Source organism: Rhinolophus sinicus, chromosome 17 (assembly GCF_057876585.1).
Source record: "Rhinolophus sinicus isolate RSI-liver-muscle chromosome 17, RSI-T2T, whole genome shotgun sequence".
Classification (NCBI taxonomy): domain Eukaryota; kingdom Metazoa; phylum Chordata; class Mammalia; order Chiroptera; family Rhinolophidae; genus Rhinolophus; species Rhinolophus sinicus.
The window spans coordinates 47,447,759-47,461,966 of record NC_142517.1 but is presented as its reverse complement, the minus strand read 5'-3'; the positions used below and the strand labels follow the sequence as shown (position 1 = coordinate 47,461,966).

At 42.2% G+C, this 14,208-nt stretch overlaps 1 protein-coding gene across 2 annotated transcripts in view; it reads left to right on the top strand.

The window, feature by feature from the left end:
* The window catches only part of LAMP3 (lysosome associated membrane protein 3), a 30,583-nt gene that overhangs the window by 8,903 nt on the left and 7,472 nt on the right, over positions 1-14,208 (top strand). For both annotated transcript variants that reach the window (XM_019735836.3, XM_019735835.3), the window contains exons 4-5: positions 8,859-8,916; positions 12,331-12,501. In XM_019735836.3, coding sequence (XP_019591395.3) covers positions 8,859-8,916; positions 12,331-12,501 — 229 coding nt within the window. The remainder of the gene's footprint in view (positions 1-8,858; positions 8,917-12,330; positions 12,502-14,208) is intronic.

Sequence of the window (14,208 nt, the reverse complement as noted above, 5' to 3'; positions counted from 1 at the left end):
CTGTTTGAGATTTATTTTATCTTTTGAAAAATGGAGGAAAGGGATTAGAGATCACCTCTGTAAAGAGTGCTGTCCAATATGTGGAAAGTAGATAGATATTTGATAACCAGTGGCTATGATCGCAATGACTGAAATGGGCAAATATCATGGGGAGACAATGTTGGTCCTCCCACTCGTGCCCCAAAGTGTCTTTCAGATAGGCTGAGGAAGAGCCGAGGGGGAAGTTCTGAGAGGACCCTTTCAGCTGGGGCTCTGTGTGGGCCTCCTCCTTACCTGTCTAACATGACCGCTGAGGTTAGAGGGACCTTGGTTAGCAGATTTTAGAGAAGAATGAGCATAGACTTTTGTCAGACAAATCAAGATTGACTCTCAACCGTAATACATAGACTAGCATGATCTCTGGCTAGTCGGACCTGTTTCCTCATCTATAAAATGGAAATAATTACACCTATGTAGTAGGACCCTTGAGAGGATTAGAAATGGTATATATGAACAGTCCAGCACAATGTTTAATAAAGGGGGGGGTGTTGTTGTTGTTGTTAGCTTGGTCTCAAAGGCTTCATCCTCCTGGTGCACACTTTTCTCCTTAGGTTAGAGATACACTCGAGAAGTCAGTGGTTTCCTTTCACTACCAAATGGGAAAGACAAGACATAATCCCTCTTGTCAGAAGGACATTTAGGGAAGAATAAGTGCTGTATCCCTCAACAAATGAGGTTAAACTATAGAGGTGTCAAGAATTTTTTTAAAAGTCACTTCAGCAAAATGGCAGAGGATACAGACATAAGCACCTGTGCTTTAGTTCAGGCTCAATTCCACCCAGACCACTGCCCATGTGAATAACTGCTTCAGGGAAGGCATCGAAATCTCCAGCATTTGTCTGCAGCACGCAACTCCCCTGCTGCCAGGCCTTAGGCAGAACTGCCCGCAGGATTTTCCTTGACACCCTCAACCTCTTTTTTTGCTACTTTCCTGTCTCCTGATGCCTCCTGTCCCTCTTTCTGATGCCTTCAGGCTGGACTCTATTTGATCAAACTCCACCCAAGTGCTGAATTCCTGCCTTTCTGGAAATCCTCTGTGCCTCCAGACATGTGGGCTGGAAATGAGCGCCCAGGTGGAGCTCAAAGGACAAGCAGGGCCTCCCTCTGTCCACCAGCCTGCAGGAAGGAGCCGTGAGCCACTCTCAGTCCATAGCCCCCAGTGCGGTGGTAGCTGCTCTGAGTCTCACCAACCAGATTCACTTTATTCCTCAGCACCAGTTCCCCAAACAGCTGACATAGCTCTGCGACAAGAAGAAACCAGGAGGCTCACAGAAGATGAGAGTTCCCACCAGCCTAAGTGCTTCTGAGGAATTTCTACATTGAAAAAGAGAATTTGTTTAAGCGCCCAAAAACAGCCACAAGTTCAAAGATTACAGGGGCTAAGCATAGAATTTAATGAGTGACGTAGGCTAAGAAACATTGCTTTTTCCTCAACACAGGCAGTCTTTTTTATATTTTCTCACTTTTTAAATAATGAGACATTATTTTTAATTAATCTAATTAACAAAGATTTTTAAACAGCGTAATACCTAACGTTGGCAGGGATGTATAGAACCAGGAACTAACTCTCAAACATTCCTGGAAGGCGTTTGCATTTGTGCCCTATGACTCTAGGTCTTCTGGGTCTTCTTCCACATCTTACAGTTAAAATATTTTCTCACTTTTGATGACAATGTGAAGGAAGATTTCATTCTTCCATTAAATCGGCATAAGAGAAACATTAGAGTAAGTGTGGGATGGTAAGTGGCAACTGATAGTCCTCAGTAGTGAGGGGACAAAAGGAAGGGTAGGGAGTGCCATCCTCCTCCTAGGGGACAGCCCCTCCACAGCCATGGCTGGTGGTGCCAGTGGCAGGGCCGGCATCTAGCCTGGGAGACTGACACTGTCTTTTATGGCGGGCGTTCATTCTGAATGGCCGGGTGTCCGTTCTGAGTGGCTGCTGCCCTCCGGTGCCAGTTGTTAAATATTTTACCTGTCACCTCTATTGGGTGGTAATGAGAGACCAGTGTTGCCTGATCTGATTGTTCAAGAGAAGGCAAAAATCCAAATCTTTTTATAAAAGCACATGATTTTTAAGTGTTGGTAACACATGTTAAAAATTTGAACACTCTCCTGGCCAAACAAACCGAAGCTGTAGGCCAGATTTAGTCTGTGGTGAAGGTACCTTCTGCCCCCAGCAGGTGGGCTGTGTGAAATGCATTTGGGCAGGAAAGCTGCCTAGATTCCTTCACAAGAGAAATGGGCTCAGCAATTCAGTCAGCCACTTTTCAAAGGTTGCTATCTTCTGCACCAGTGTTTCTCAACAGCCAACAGCCGCAGCCATACCATTTGGGGCCAGATACGTCTTCGTGGTAGGTCTGTCATGTGCCTTGTGAAATCTTGAACAGCATTTCTGGCCTCTACCTACTAGATGCCAACCCCAGTGGTCACAACCCAAAATATCTCCAGACATTTCCAAATGTACCCTGGGTATGTGTGTGTGTAGAGGACCAAAATCACCCCTGGTGAGAACCAGTGCCCTAGAAAAAAAAGAGAGCTGTCAACGTAAGAAACCTCCAAACCAATAGAGACATTTTGTAAGTTTATTTGAGCCAAACTGATGACATATGCCAGGGAGCAGGATCTCAAATGCTCCCAAGAAAAACAGTTTTGCAGCTTCTTTTATGCATTTGAAATTAAGGTGGGAAAATACATGGAGGTGGGAGAAAGCAAGGCAGTACTGCCAGACTGTAGGATAGTTAACACGTTTATGTGTTCTCTTCAGGGGTATTACTTCTGGCATTTCAAAGGTGTGTTAACCTAGATGCACAAAAACAATGGGCAGGGCTTAAAACCTTTCACTAAAGAAGCTATAGGCCTCGGGCATGACTACTCACCATGACCTGCCCAGTTAGGAATTTATAATCAGATGACCCTGTGAGGTTCCTTTCCATAAAGCCCCTTTTTCTTTGTCCACAGGGCCTTGGAAAATAGGAGTATAAGTTAGTTATAGTATTATAGATGTTACAAATGAGAACCAAATTATAGAATGATAAAATAGATGCTGATTAGCAAGGCTGATTTATCAACTAATCGAGCAATAAGAATTTACTGAGCACCTACTTTGTCCTCCACACTGAGCTAGACATGTGAGAAAAGCAATACAGGCTCCAGGTTTCAAATAATGAACAAATTTATAATTTTAAAATTGAAGTACTGCCAAAGACAGAAATGTAAAGAAAAATCTGCCTCCTAAGTTGTCACTTGATGGTGTTCAATCAAAATTTCAGTTATCCATACCATTTCCAGGTGACCATGGACCAGTCACTAGCACTCTCTCTGAGCCTCAGTTTCCTCTTCTATAAGACGGAGCCAACCAGTATGTCTTTGTTGGGCTGCTCTGAGGGTGACCGGGGTTAGCACATATAAAAGTGCTCAGCATGGTTTCTGGCCCATAGCGGGGTTAGGAGAAGTGGGCTTCCTTTCTCATTTCCCATGTTTTACAAAAACTGAAAACCTTTCTGTGACAGTGTCTCATTTGATTAAGGTGACGTGCTGAAAGTTGTTCAGACCTTTCAGGAGCAAGATAAATATATCTCCTTTCCCCCACCACTAACTTCCTTCCTGCTTAAATAGTTTGGGATGTTTTTTGTTTGTTTGTTTTAATTTTATCGGAGAATATTGGGGGACAGTGTGTTTCTCCAGGGCCCATCAGCTCCAAGTCGTTGTCCTTCTATCTAGTTGTGGAGGGCGCAGCTCACTGGCTCATGTGGGAATCGAATCGGCAACCCTGTTGCTCAGAGCTCACATTCTAACCAACTGAGCCATCCAGCCGCCCCCATTAGATAGTTTGTTTTAAAAACATCTTTCAGAACTTTGTTTAGAGTTCATTTTTCTGAGCTCAACATTATCCTTTTCTCATTCACTTGGAGAAATCAGTCACCCAGGAGGGAGGGGACCAGGGCCAGGAGGTGTGTTGGCCCTCGGAGGTCTGGAAAACTAATGCTGCTAACCCTCCTGATGTTTCCCAGAGCTTTTCAGGGATGTGTGGGGCCCTCTCAGCCTATAGACTCCTGGGAAGTGTTATCAGTGCTCACGTGTTAACCCTGAGCAAGCACACTATTTAGAACTTCCCTCATGTGAGCTACCATTTCATGCCGTTTTCCTTTCAGCTTCTCTCTGCCTGGAAGGACCCTCCCAACCCCTCAGCTCCCTTTTGCATTCATCCTTTAAGATGGCGTATTTATCTTCACCCTAACAAGTCTCCCTAGCCCCATACCCCACCTCCATCCCAGGTAAAACTGGGAGACTTCTCTTGGTTCCCTGAGCCTCCGTTTGTTATTCCTCAGCCTCCATTAGCACACATACTGCACATTTTGCCATCCTGAAGGCAAGTGTATGACTTATTCACAGTTGTGTCTCTAATGCCAACACTGCCTTGATACGTAGTATAGCTTTACCAAATGTTTGATGAGGAAATAAATCGATAAAGAGGTGAATTTACATTTCACAGAGCTCTCTGGGCCAGGTCACCAAAAGGTAGATCAGTAGCTCTGAAGAAACGGCCTCTTTGGCTTCCTTTGTCTATATCCAGAGCAAAGGTGCCTTGATGTAATCATAACAAGCTGAGCCTGATTGATGTTGAAGACAATATTCACAACCCGAACATCTGTGATTACGAAATGCCTACAATCCATTTTGCAAACGTCCAGGAGAGGACCCTGGGCCTTGTGGTCACTGGCCTGCGGCCTTTCTCAGCAGGCTTGCTTGGCAGGCTTGCTCTGGGCCCCGTGTTTTGCTAAGGAGGGTGTTTATGTTCCTTGAGGAATTAGGATCTCTTTGATGAAATACTGGCAGTGAAGAGCCACTGTGTTAGTATTCCATTGGTGGAAGAGTAAAATGGGCCTTTTGCACGTGGTCCATTTAAATGGATGTGCTGCTGTTATGTGCTCAAGTACCATATTCAACTATTAGGAGTCCCTGGCCCCCTTTCATCAATGTTGATGAGTAAAAAGGATTTTCCCTTTGTTTTCAAGAATCTGGCATGGAAGAGGTTTGTCAGCCTCCAAACCAAACCCCAAATAAGAAAAACATCTGGCAGGGAATGATCCTGTGGGTGTGGGTATCAAAGGAGAAAGCAGACACTATAAACTGCCTAATGTGTGGCATGTCATTAATTTCCCTTTGGCTTTGGGTTAACCCTGACACCTGCTTGAAGCTTCCGAACCTCCTACCCACTGCTCTGTATCCATGCGCCTTCCACCTCCCAGAGCTGAGGTTTCAGCTTATTTAATCAAGAGGACCTAAACTTAGCTCACTTGTTTGTTCTCTCTCTTTCTATTTGTGGTAATTTGAGCTCTAGGAAACAGATAAGAAATATCATTTGACCTCAATGAGAGAAGCTTATTGGGAAGGGCAACCTAATTTATTATTACTGTTGTTGGTAACACCAGTTAGAATTTGAGTAGACTCTGTGATAAGTTTCTTACATGGATTCCTTCATTTAATCCTCACATCAACCTCAGAGGTAAGTTTTGTTATTATTATCCCCGTTCTTCTACTGAATAAGTGAAAAAATTAAATTTTTGGAATGTTCACAGATTTGACAAGTCAAACTAAGGCTGCAAGGGACCAAAGAGATATTTTCAAAATAGTATTAAAAAATTCTTGGAAACACTTTATTCTCCCAAATAGGAGGAAAACCACCCTATAATATTTCATAACTAACTGATTTGCTTAACAACCTTATTTTTCAGCGGTAGGATGGACCAGGAGTCAATAAGCTATGGCCCCCAGACCAAACCCAGACTGACACCAAAAAATGTACAGTCCACAAGCTAAGAATGATTTAAAAGATTGGGGGGAAAAGAAGAATATTATATGACACATGAAAATCATATGAAATTCAAATTTCAGTGTCCATAAATGAAGTTTTTTTGTAAGTGTATGTGTCATCTCTGGCTGCGTTGTGCTACAATGGCAGTTGAATAGTTGCTACAAAGAACCAGAGAAACTAAAACATTTACTATCTGGCTCTTTACAGAAAAAACTTGCCAGCTCCTCATCTAGAAGAACCTTCAGACCTATTACCATTCAAATTATGCCAAAGTCTTAATTTCCACGTCTAAAAAATTGCTTTGCTCTAGTTTAAAGAAGGGATAACTTTATTTCCTTTAACCATCAATAACACTACACCGCTATGGAAAAAGTGGGCACAATTGTCTAGATAAGACTCATTTGATATCAACAGCATGAATGACATAAAATTGGAATCTCAGGAAAAGTATAAACATCTCTTGCCCTTTGGTTTACATGAGTTTGCCTAACAAATGCGTTTCCTTTACAGTAAAGCTAGACATCAGCTCCACTGGTTAATTTTGACTCACTCAAAATGGAAGGGAACCTGGAGGCAGGCTCCAGGCTCTGTCCCATTCCATCATTCAGATGACCTCGCAGTGAAACGTGAGCACTCTTGTCATCTGCTTTGGAAGGACCCGCTTTTGGCATTAGCTCTATAGAGCACCAGTTCTTATGGAGTGGGAAGGGCCCTTCCTATGAGGGCTGGCTTTTCAGAAATGTGGGACCCTTGCAGTCAAAGGACCCACGCCTGGCTTAATGCTGTGCTGTCACTGATTGAAACACTTAATGATTTTGAACAAGAGATTCTACATTCTCACTTGGGACTAGGTCCCACAAATATGCAGCTGGTCCTGCTTCCAATAGATGGTTATAGCATATATAGGCAACTGCCTTTCAGGGAATGTGAAAGAAATTTCTTGCATGGTGAGTTTTGTTCTCTATACCCACATATCCCATGGAGGAAAATCTAGGGAGAGGATCCTGCTGACATACTCGTGTCTTGCTTGTCTCACCTACAGACAATGTAAATCAGAGGTAGAGGCTTAACTTCTCTGAGTCTCTTTGTTCTTGGCTGTAAAATGAGCTAATAATATTTATTCTGTCTCAGGGAGTTGTGAGGATCAAAGGAGGCAATGTATGTGAAAGCGTGCACTTAGTAAACTGAAATCTTTATAGAAATGCAAAGCATCCTCTCCTCATGTAAAGATAGATCAAGGAGATGCCCCCAGAAAGGAGAGAATCCAGGAAGTCTCCCGTGGGGCTCAGAGCTGGCCTCATCACTCTTCTTCTGCTGCTCCTTAAATCATTCTCGCACTGCAGTCCAAGCAATTTCCAAAAAACAGTCATGCTTATGTCACTGTCTGCTTAAAAACCTTCAATGGATCCTCTCTACCCTTTGGATGGAGCAGAGTTCTTGTAACAGTGACTTTGGGCCCTGAAGTCCAGGCGTCTCTTACGCTAAAAGGGAACCCAAATAAAAACCTGAATAAGTGATAAGTGAAAGCAACCCAAGAAGGGATTGGGTCACAGATGTTTCTTTCTAAAATAAATGGATGGTCCAAACACATTGTTCAGCTAGGCTTTGAAACCCAAAACTGAGTACCTCGAAGGAAGGAGCCAGGTCTTATTCTTCTCCCTGGGCCTAGAGCAAGGCCTGGTCTGGAGCGGATGTAAGAGAAGTTAAAGGCTAGACTTGGAGACAGGCAACTTGGGGTCATATCTTTCCTGCCACCTAACAGGGTTATGACCTTGGGCAAATCTGAGCCTCCATTTCCTCTCGTAGTTGTTGTGATGATTAAATAAGGCACGGCATAGTAATGCCTGCTACAGTACCTGGCACAAGGTAAGAAGCTAGTATGTGGTAGGTGAATTCAATGAATTATCATATCTGGAGTTCAGTGTATCAATAGCAGTGAGCTTACTGAAACAATTTGTATTTCTGGAACCCTTATATTGTGGAAGGAATCATCATTTCATCCACAAATGGACAAATGGACTATAATGTAGTCAAAATTATTATTGTTAAATTTATTTAGTGACTAGATTTGAAACTGCTAAAGGTAATTCAGTTTCAGATTCTGATTTGGCTGCTCCACCATTTTTTTGCACCTCTTACTTGTGTACAGTTTTCCAATGAACGTTTAAAAGCTATTACACTATACAGCACCTACTTTAAAAAATAAAAACTCCCTTCCATATCTCAAGTCAGTTCTTTTTGTTTCACACCCTCAGTCTCTCTGAGGTTATAGGGCTGTTTGTAATTTGTTTGTTTTGTGTTTCCAAAAGAACAATCTCTGGACGAAATGTGAAGCCCTGCTTAATATTTCTGTTCACAACCAGCTGGGGTCCTCTTATAGAGAACACCCAGGGATCTCAGGGTAAACCATTTCTTCCCAGAATCTCTCACTGTGGCCCCAACTAACCATTTTGGAAACATGAACCCATTACTCTGTTTAAAGAAGTTGATAGTCTACCCAGGAAAATATAGGCAAAATTTTGCATAAACCATTTTTCCCAGAGGGTTTATGGAGCTCATGAAGGCTACACATGATAGGCCTATGGATGAGTGGTCTCAGTTTGAATCCCTACCCTAAGATACTAATTACTAGTAAAAGCTTAATGTATGCTCCTCCAAGCCCTCCCCCTTCCAGATAATTTGCATTTTACCAGAGGGAAACTGGGCCCAACCAAAGGGACTCATAAGATTATATCAGTGGAATTTGAATTTCAGGCTCTAGCAACAAGTGTGCAGTCGAGAAATTTTGGGCAGGGGCAAGGCATTTCTTATTATTTATTTGTTGTGTGGTATATTTACTTGTTTTGAAATTTTCAAACACAGTTATGGCTCTGTACCAACACACCCCCAAACCCCTATATCAAGGGTTTCATAGCTGGAATCCTGCCTAAACAAAGTCTGTAAGCCCGGATCATGAACATAAAAACAGAGGTTATTCAAAGATTAACACTCTGCTGTTTTACAGGATGAAAACTCATATTATATGAATGAAGTGGGAGCCTATTTGACCGTCTCAAACCCAGGTAAGTAGTTAGGGAAGGCCATTCCACCAGCGATGGCACTACGTTTCTGGTTAGCTCATTTTCTTTCTTTTTCTTTTATTTTTTTATTAGTTTCAGGTGTACAAAACAATACAATAGTTAGATATTTCACCCTTCACAAAGTGATAACCCCCTCCCTCAATCTATTGCCCCTCTGACATCGTATATATCTATTACAATTCCATTGACTCTATTCCCTTTGCTATACTCCATATCCTGTGACTATATAATATATATATATATATATATAATTATAGTTGACATACAATATTATTCAACTTCAGCTTCAGGTGTACAGCACAGTGGTCAGGCATCTACACCGTCCATGAAGTGGTCTCCCTAATAAGACAAGTGCCCATCTGACACCCTGCAAAATCTTTACAACATTATTGATTGTATTCCCCAAGTTAGCTCATTTTTCATTCCACTGAATTTGTGAATCTTTGATGCTGCTTTTGAAAAACAGACTGAGAGTGTAGCTCGTGATATAGCTTTGGGAGCACTTACGACATCTTTGTGTGCTTCCATTTGCTTGTCTACTCGTGAAGGAGCTTGTGCTACATTATGTCAGAAGTCATCATCAACAGTAAAGAGGAGAGTGATTTGGGACAGATTTGCTGTTGATGGTGCAGTTTTTTCTATATAACCATGGAATCATGTATTCATTCTACAAAAACTGTAGTTAGTGACTGCTAACTGCCAAGCCCTGGAATAAGCACTGGAGATCCATAATTATCCAGATGTGTAGTCCCTGCCCTCATGGAGCTTACCTTCTAGGAGCGGGGAGAGGACCATAAACAGACACATTAAATTATACTGCACAGTTAAGTAGTGATAAGTCCTGTGAGCAAACACAAGCAGGGTGGGGATGGAGAGGACTGGAAAAATATTCTAGGTAGGGCCTCAGGAAGCCCTCCAGGGAGGGAGGCCTCTCTGTAGAGGTGAGGTTGGAGCAGAGGGATATCCCCATCTGGGGACATGTTGGCCTGGGGAAGCTCTTTCCAGGTGGCAGGAACAACAGATGCACAAGCCCCAAGGAGTAAACTTGCTAGTGTGTTCAGGGGCCAGCGGGAGCCGGTGAGCCCAGGAGAGTGAGCAAAGCAGCAGATGAGGTCTGAAGGGCCACTAGGCTAGAGCATGCAGGGCCTGTGAGCAAGGCAAGGTGAGGCCTTTAGATTTTATTCTAAAGTGTGAAAGGATGCCATTAGAGGGTTTGGTGACAAAAAATGATATATCAGATTTACCTTTATAAAGCTTCACTTTGGTTCCTGTATGGAGAGTTGTTCATAGTGGGGCACGTTGAGAGAACTTCTACAAAGTTCGCTTCTAGGAAGGTAATGCTCTCAATCAAGTCGGGGAGTATCTCAGAGCCCAGAAAGCCACAACTTAGGTAACAAACTGTTATTCGGCATCTCCTCTGTACCAGGTACTTAGCAAGAGTTTTCATGTCTGTTTTCTCCTTTTCAAAATTATACCTTTTGACTGGTTAAAACTTATCTTATTCAGGAACTAATACTAAAGAAACATACCAAGAAATGAAATGTGGAGAAATGTCTATTTAAAATATTAGCTATATTATACGGACAGTGTTCAAGAGGATGTTGTCAATGGCTATTGGTTAAATATAAGTAAGATGTCATAGTTGACAACTAACTTTCATGTACATGAACTAACTTAGACGTGGGAATAAATACTCGGAACGTAAGTTTGCTAATGTTATCAGTAGACATGAACCAAATTTTAGCCAGTAATAGGGTAGTAATGTCTCAAGAGGCAGGAGAAGGGAAAGTCAGGTCAGAAACTAATTTAGAGACTAAGGGAAGGGTAAAACAATACCAGGTCCCACTAATGAAAACTCAGCAGCAGTAGCAGCACTTGTAGTAGTCACAGTTATGATAATTCTCATGTCCGAGGTGGTGGTGGTGGTAGCATTATGTAATGACAGTAGTCAGTTGTAATTACAGAGGTAATGACCATTGTCATGTTAGTAGAGGAGGTAGTGGTAGGCTGCCCTGGGATATAACACATGATACAGTAGTGTACACGGATAATTCAGTGCACCATGTAGGACATTTATTTGCATGTATAAATCCAAGAGTCTACAGTAATTACTACAGTAATGAGCAGGAGATACAACTGCATAATGGTTAAGACAATAAGCTCTAGAATCAGACTGCTTGAGTACAAATACCGCTTATTAGCTGTATGGTTTTAAGCACATGTTTTCCATCCTCTGACTCTCCACTTCCTCATCCGTAACATGGAGACAGCAATACCTACTCCAAAAAATTGTTAGGGGAATTAAAAAAAAGTGTATGTAAAGCACTTGCACAGCGCCTGGCACACAGTAAGCAAACCCTCCATGTGTGATATTATCTCAAACACAGGCAGACATACCCACAGAGGCAGGAGCAGAGGGCACCCTCCAGGCTCCTTCACTAACAGCTGTGAATATTCCTTGGAGGCAAAATTTGCTGAATTTACTGAGGTCCATAGTCTGGTCCTCAGTCCTGGAAGCTGTCAGCACACCCTAGGTAGCAACTGCCTCTTCAAAGAGACAGATGTTAACTCAAGGTCATGACACTGATGTATAAAATCAGAATGCCAATTTGTTCATTGATCACGTGACTATTTCTCACCATAACTGCCAAGGGGACCACAGACAGTTGGGTCCTCTGGCTAGTAAATTTTCTCCCATTTTCAAAACCAAAGTATAATCAGAAGGGTGCTTGGCAAGCATGGAATTAGAGGAGATGAAGTTAATTATGTGATTAAATGTTTAACCCCCATCTGCCTTGAAGCATATGACTCTTTGAAAAGGGTATGTGTACCTGTCATAAAACAGGGCAGTCTCTGAACAGATGCTTCTCTCCCTGCCAGCACTCAGATGGGCAGAGGGGGGCCTCCCCTTTCTCTGTGTTCTCACGGATGGATGCAACAACCCTCCTAATAACGGGCTTGGCCCCTCCTTTTGCTATTTTAATAGTCAGTCTGGTGACATACTCCACTTGGTGACTTGGCATGTCTCTGCTCTGACTCATTTCTGAAGTTTTTGTGGGCACTTTTCTGTGTTCCCCAAACATTGACAATAGTCCCCACCAACTCTGTCTCAATCATTTAAAATAATTGAAGAAAACATTTCCAGAAGTTCTCATTTCCATGTTGTCACATTCCAATTTACGTGAGGCTACCCCCTTATTCTCCAAACAGAGCACCAGAAAAAGTCCCCAACGAGTACGAGGGTGATATTTCATGAGAAGGCAGACTCCAGAAATCCACATCTAAAGGAAGTCCATTTAACTCTTCCTGGGCCACCCAGCAATAGCTGGAACTCAACAGCTAGATGCCAAGATTCTTATATGTCTATACCTTTGTGAAATACCTTTGTGTTTTCAGAGAAAATTTACCAAGGAATGAAAAGTACTGCGATGATGTTTGAGACTGTGATTGGGCATTCCTTCAAGTGTGTGAGTGAACAGAGCATCCAGCTGTCTGCCCACCTTCAACTGAAAACAATGAATGTCCAACTTCAAGTCTTTGATTTCGAAGATGACCACTTTGGAAATGGTAAGTTCAGGATTCAACACGTCACAAACATAAACTTCAGAGACCAATGGGTAGTTTCAAGTTGTTTTTTTGTCTGAAACTGTCGAAGGGATCACATGAGCTTCCTAGAACAGTATGATTTTGCAAAGCTCTTAGGGCCAAGTTTCTCTGACCAACCCTCCCTCCTACCATTTCTCTCTGAGTCAGTGTCAACCTCAAAACCAGACACCTTAGCCCACTCATGTCCACTGCTCTCCCACAGGTGAATATAACCTCCTTGTCTGACCAACACTTATTCTGAATCATTTAAACACACACACACACACACACACACACACACACACACACACCCAACATACCCAACAAGTCAGAAAACACCAGCTGCAACCTCCCCTTTATAAGCTGTTGAGTACTATTATTAGTACACTCAGGTATATTTGGAGAACACTTTAAAGATCCTGAGTATTAGTGATGTCTAAAATTCAAAATTTCAGAATAGATTCTTCCCCACGTGCAGTTAGAAAAGAGAAAGATATCATAATTCAAGATAGAAATACACTCTGTTTGATCCCCTCTTATACTATTCCACCTGGCGAATGCTTCCTCATAGTTAGTCTTAGTTTCCATGCAACTTCTGCTTTGACTTTTAACCACCACAGAGGGAAGCAGTTCCTAGCAAGAAGGTCAGCGGCAGACCAGGGTGACTTTCCAAAAAAAAATCCCTTTTTTCTCTGCTGGGAAAGCTGTGTTACAAAGCTTCCTACATATTTAGAACTTCAGTTTCTAAAACATCCCTTTCATAACTCGATGACATTATGAGAACCTCTGAATTATCATAAAGATTTAGCTGGAAGTTTAGCTGTAAACTAAATTTCTGTAATGTGAGTCTAATTTCTCTTTGAGCTCCGTTATAAAGTTGAAGATGTGTCTGCAGAAAACTTCTAATAAACTTGCTGGAAAGCATGTAACAAAGGAAGGATCAAAGTGTTACTTATCTTGGCTCCCCTGATTTCTGTAGGTTTTGTCCAAGTCTCACAATCTCTGCCTTCATTTTGGACCTTTACCACAGTGCTAAAATTAAATATTAAAATTTGCGAGTAGGTGTTGTCCCCACTTTGTCATCTTGTCTCAAAACTTTCAATTCATTATGAAGGTTTGGGAAAAACACCTCTGCAATTAATCATGTGATTTTAAAAATAAGGTACAGGCTTGCTTTCCCCACCCCTCAGAACCCCACCCTTCAGAACCCCACCCCTCAGAACCACTGTGAAGCAGGAAGTGAGCAGGTCTGGGAAACCTTAGTGGCCTAGGAGAGAAACAAAACTTTTCAGCAGCACACCCCTGACCTCTATGAGCATAGCCCACAGGGAGATGTAGAAAAGCTGTCTTTTCCTTTTTTCCTCTCTCTCTTTCTCATGTAACTAGTCACAAAACCCTATCAATTCTACCTCCAAATTATTTCTCTTGTTCATTCCACTATCATTACCTCAGCTCCCCATATTCCCAGACTTTGTGCTTCAAATTTCACCAAAGACTCTCACATGTGAAGATGTGTGTCTTTCTGTAAATAATATTTTCTACCAGAGAGTAACAGAAATAGAAAAAAGAAGTGAGTGAAAATATGCAAGTTACCTTACAATATGGTGTTAGAAAAGACGAATGTACAGAGGACTGTGGGAGCAGAAATAGGCACAGTGTTGTGAGGAGGGGCCAGAACTGACCAATGGG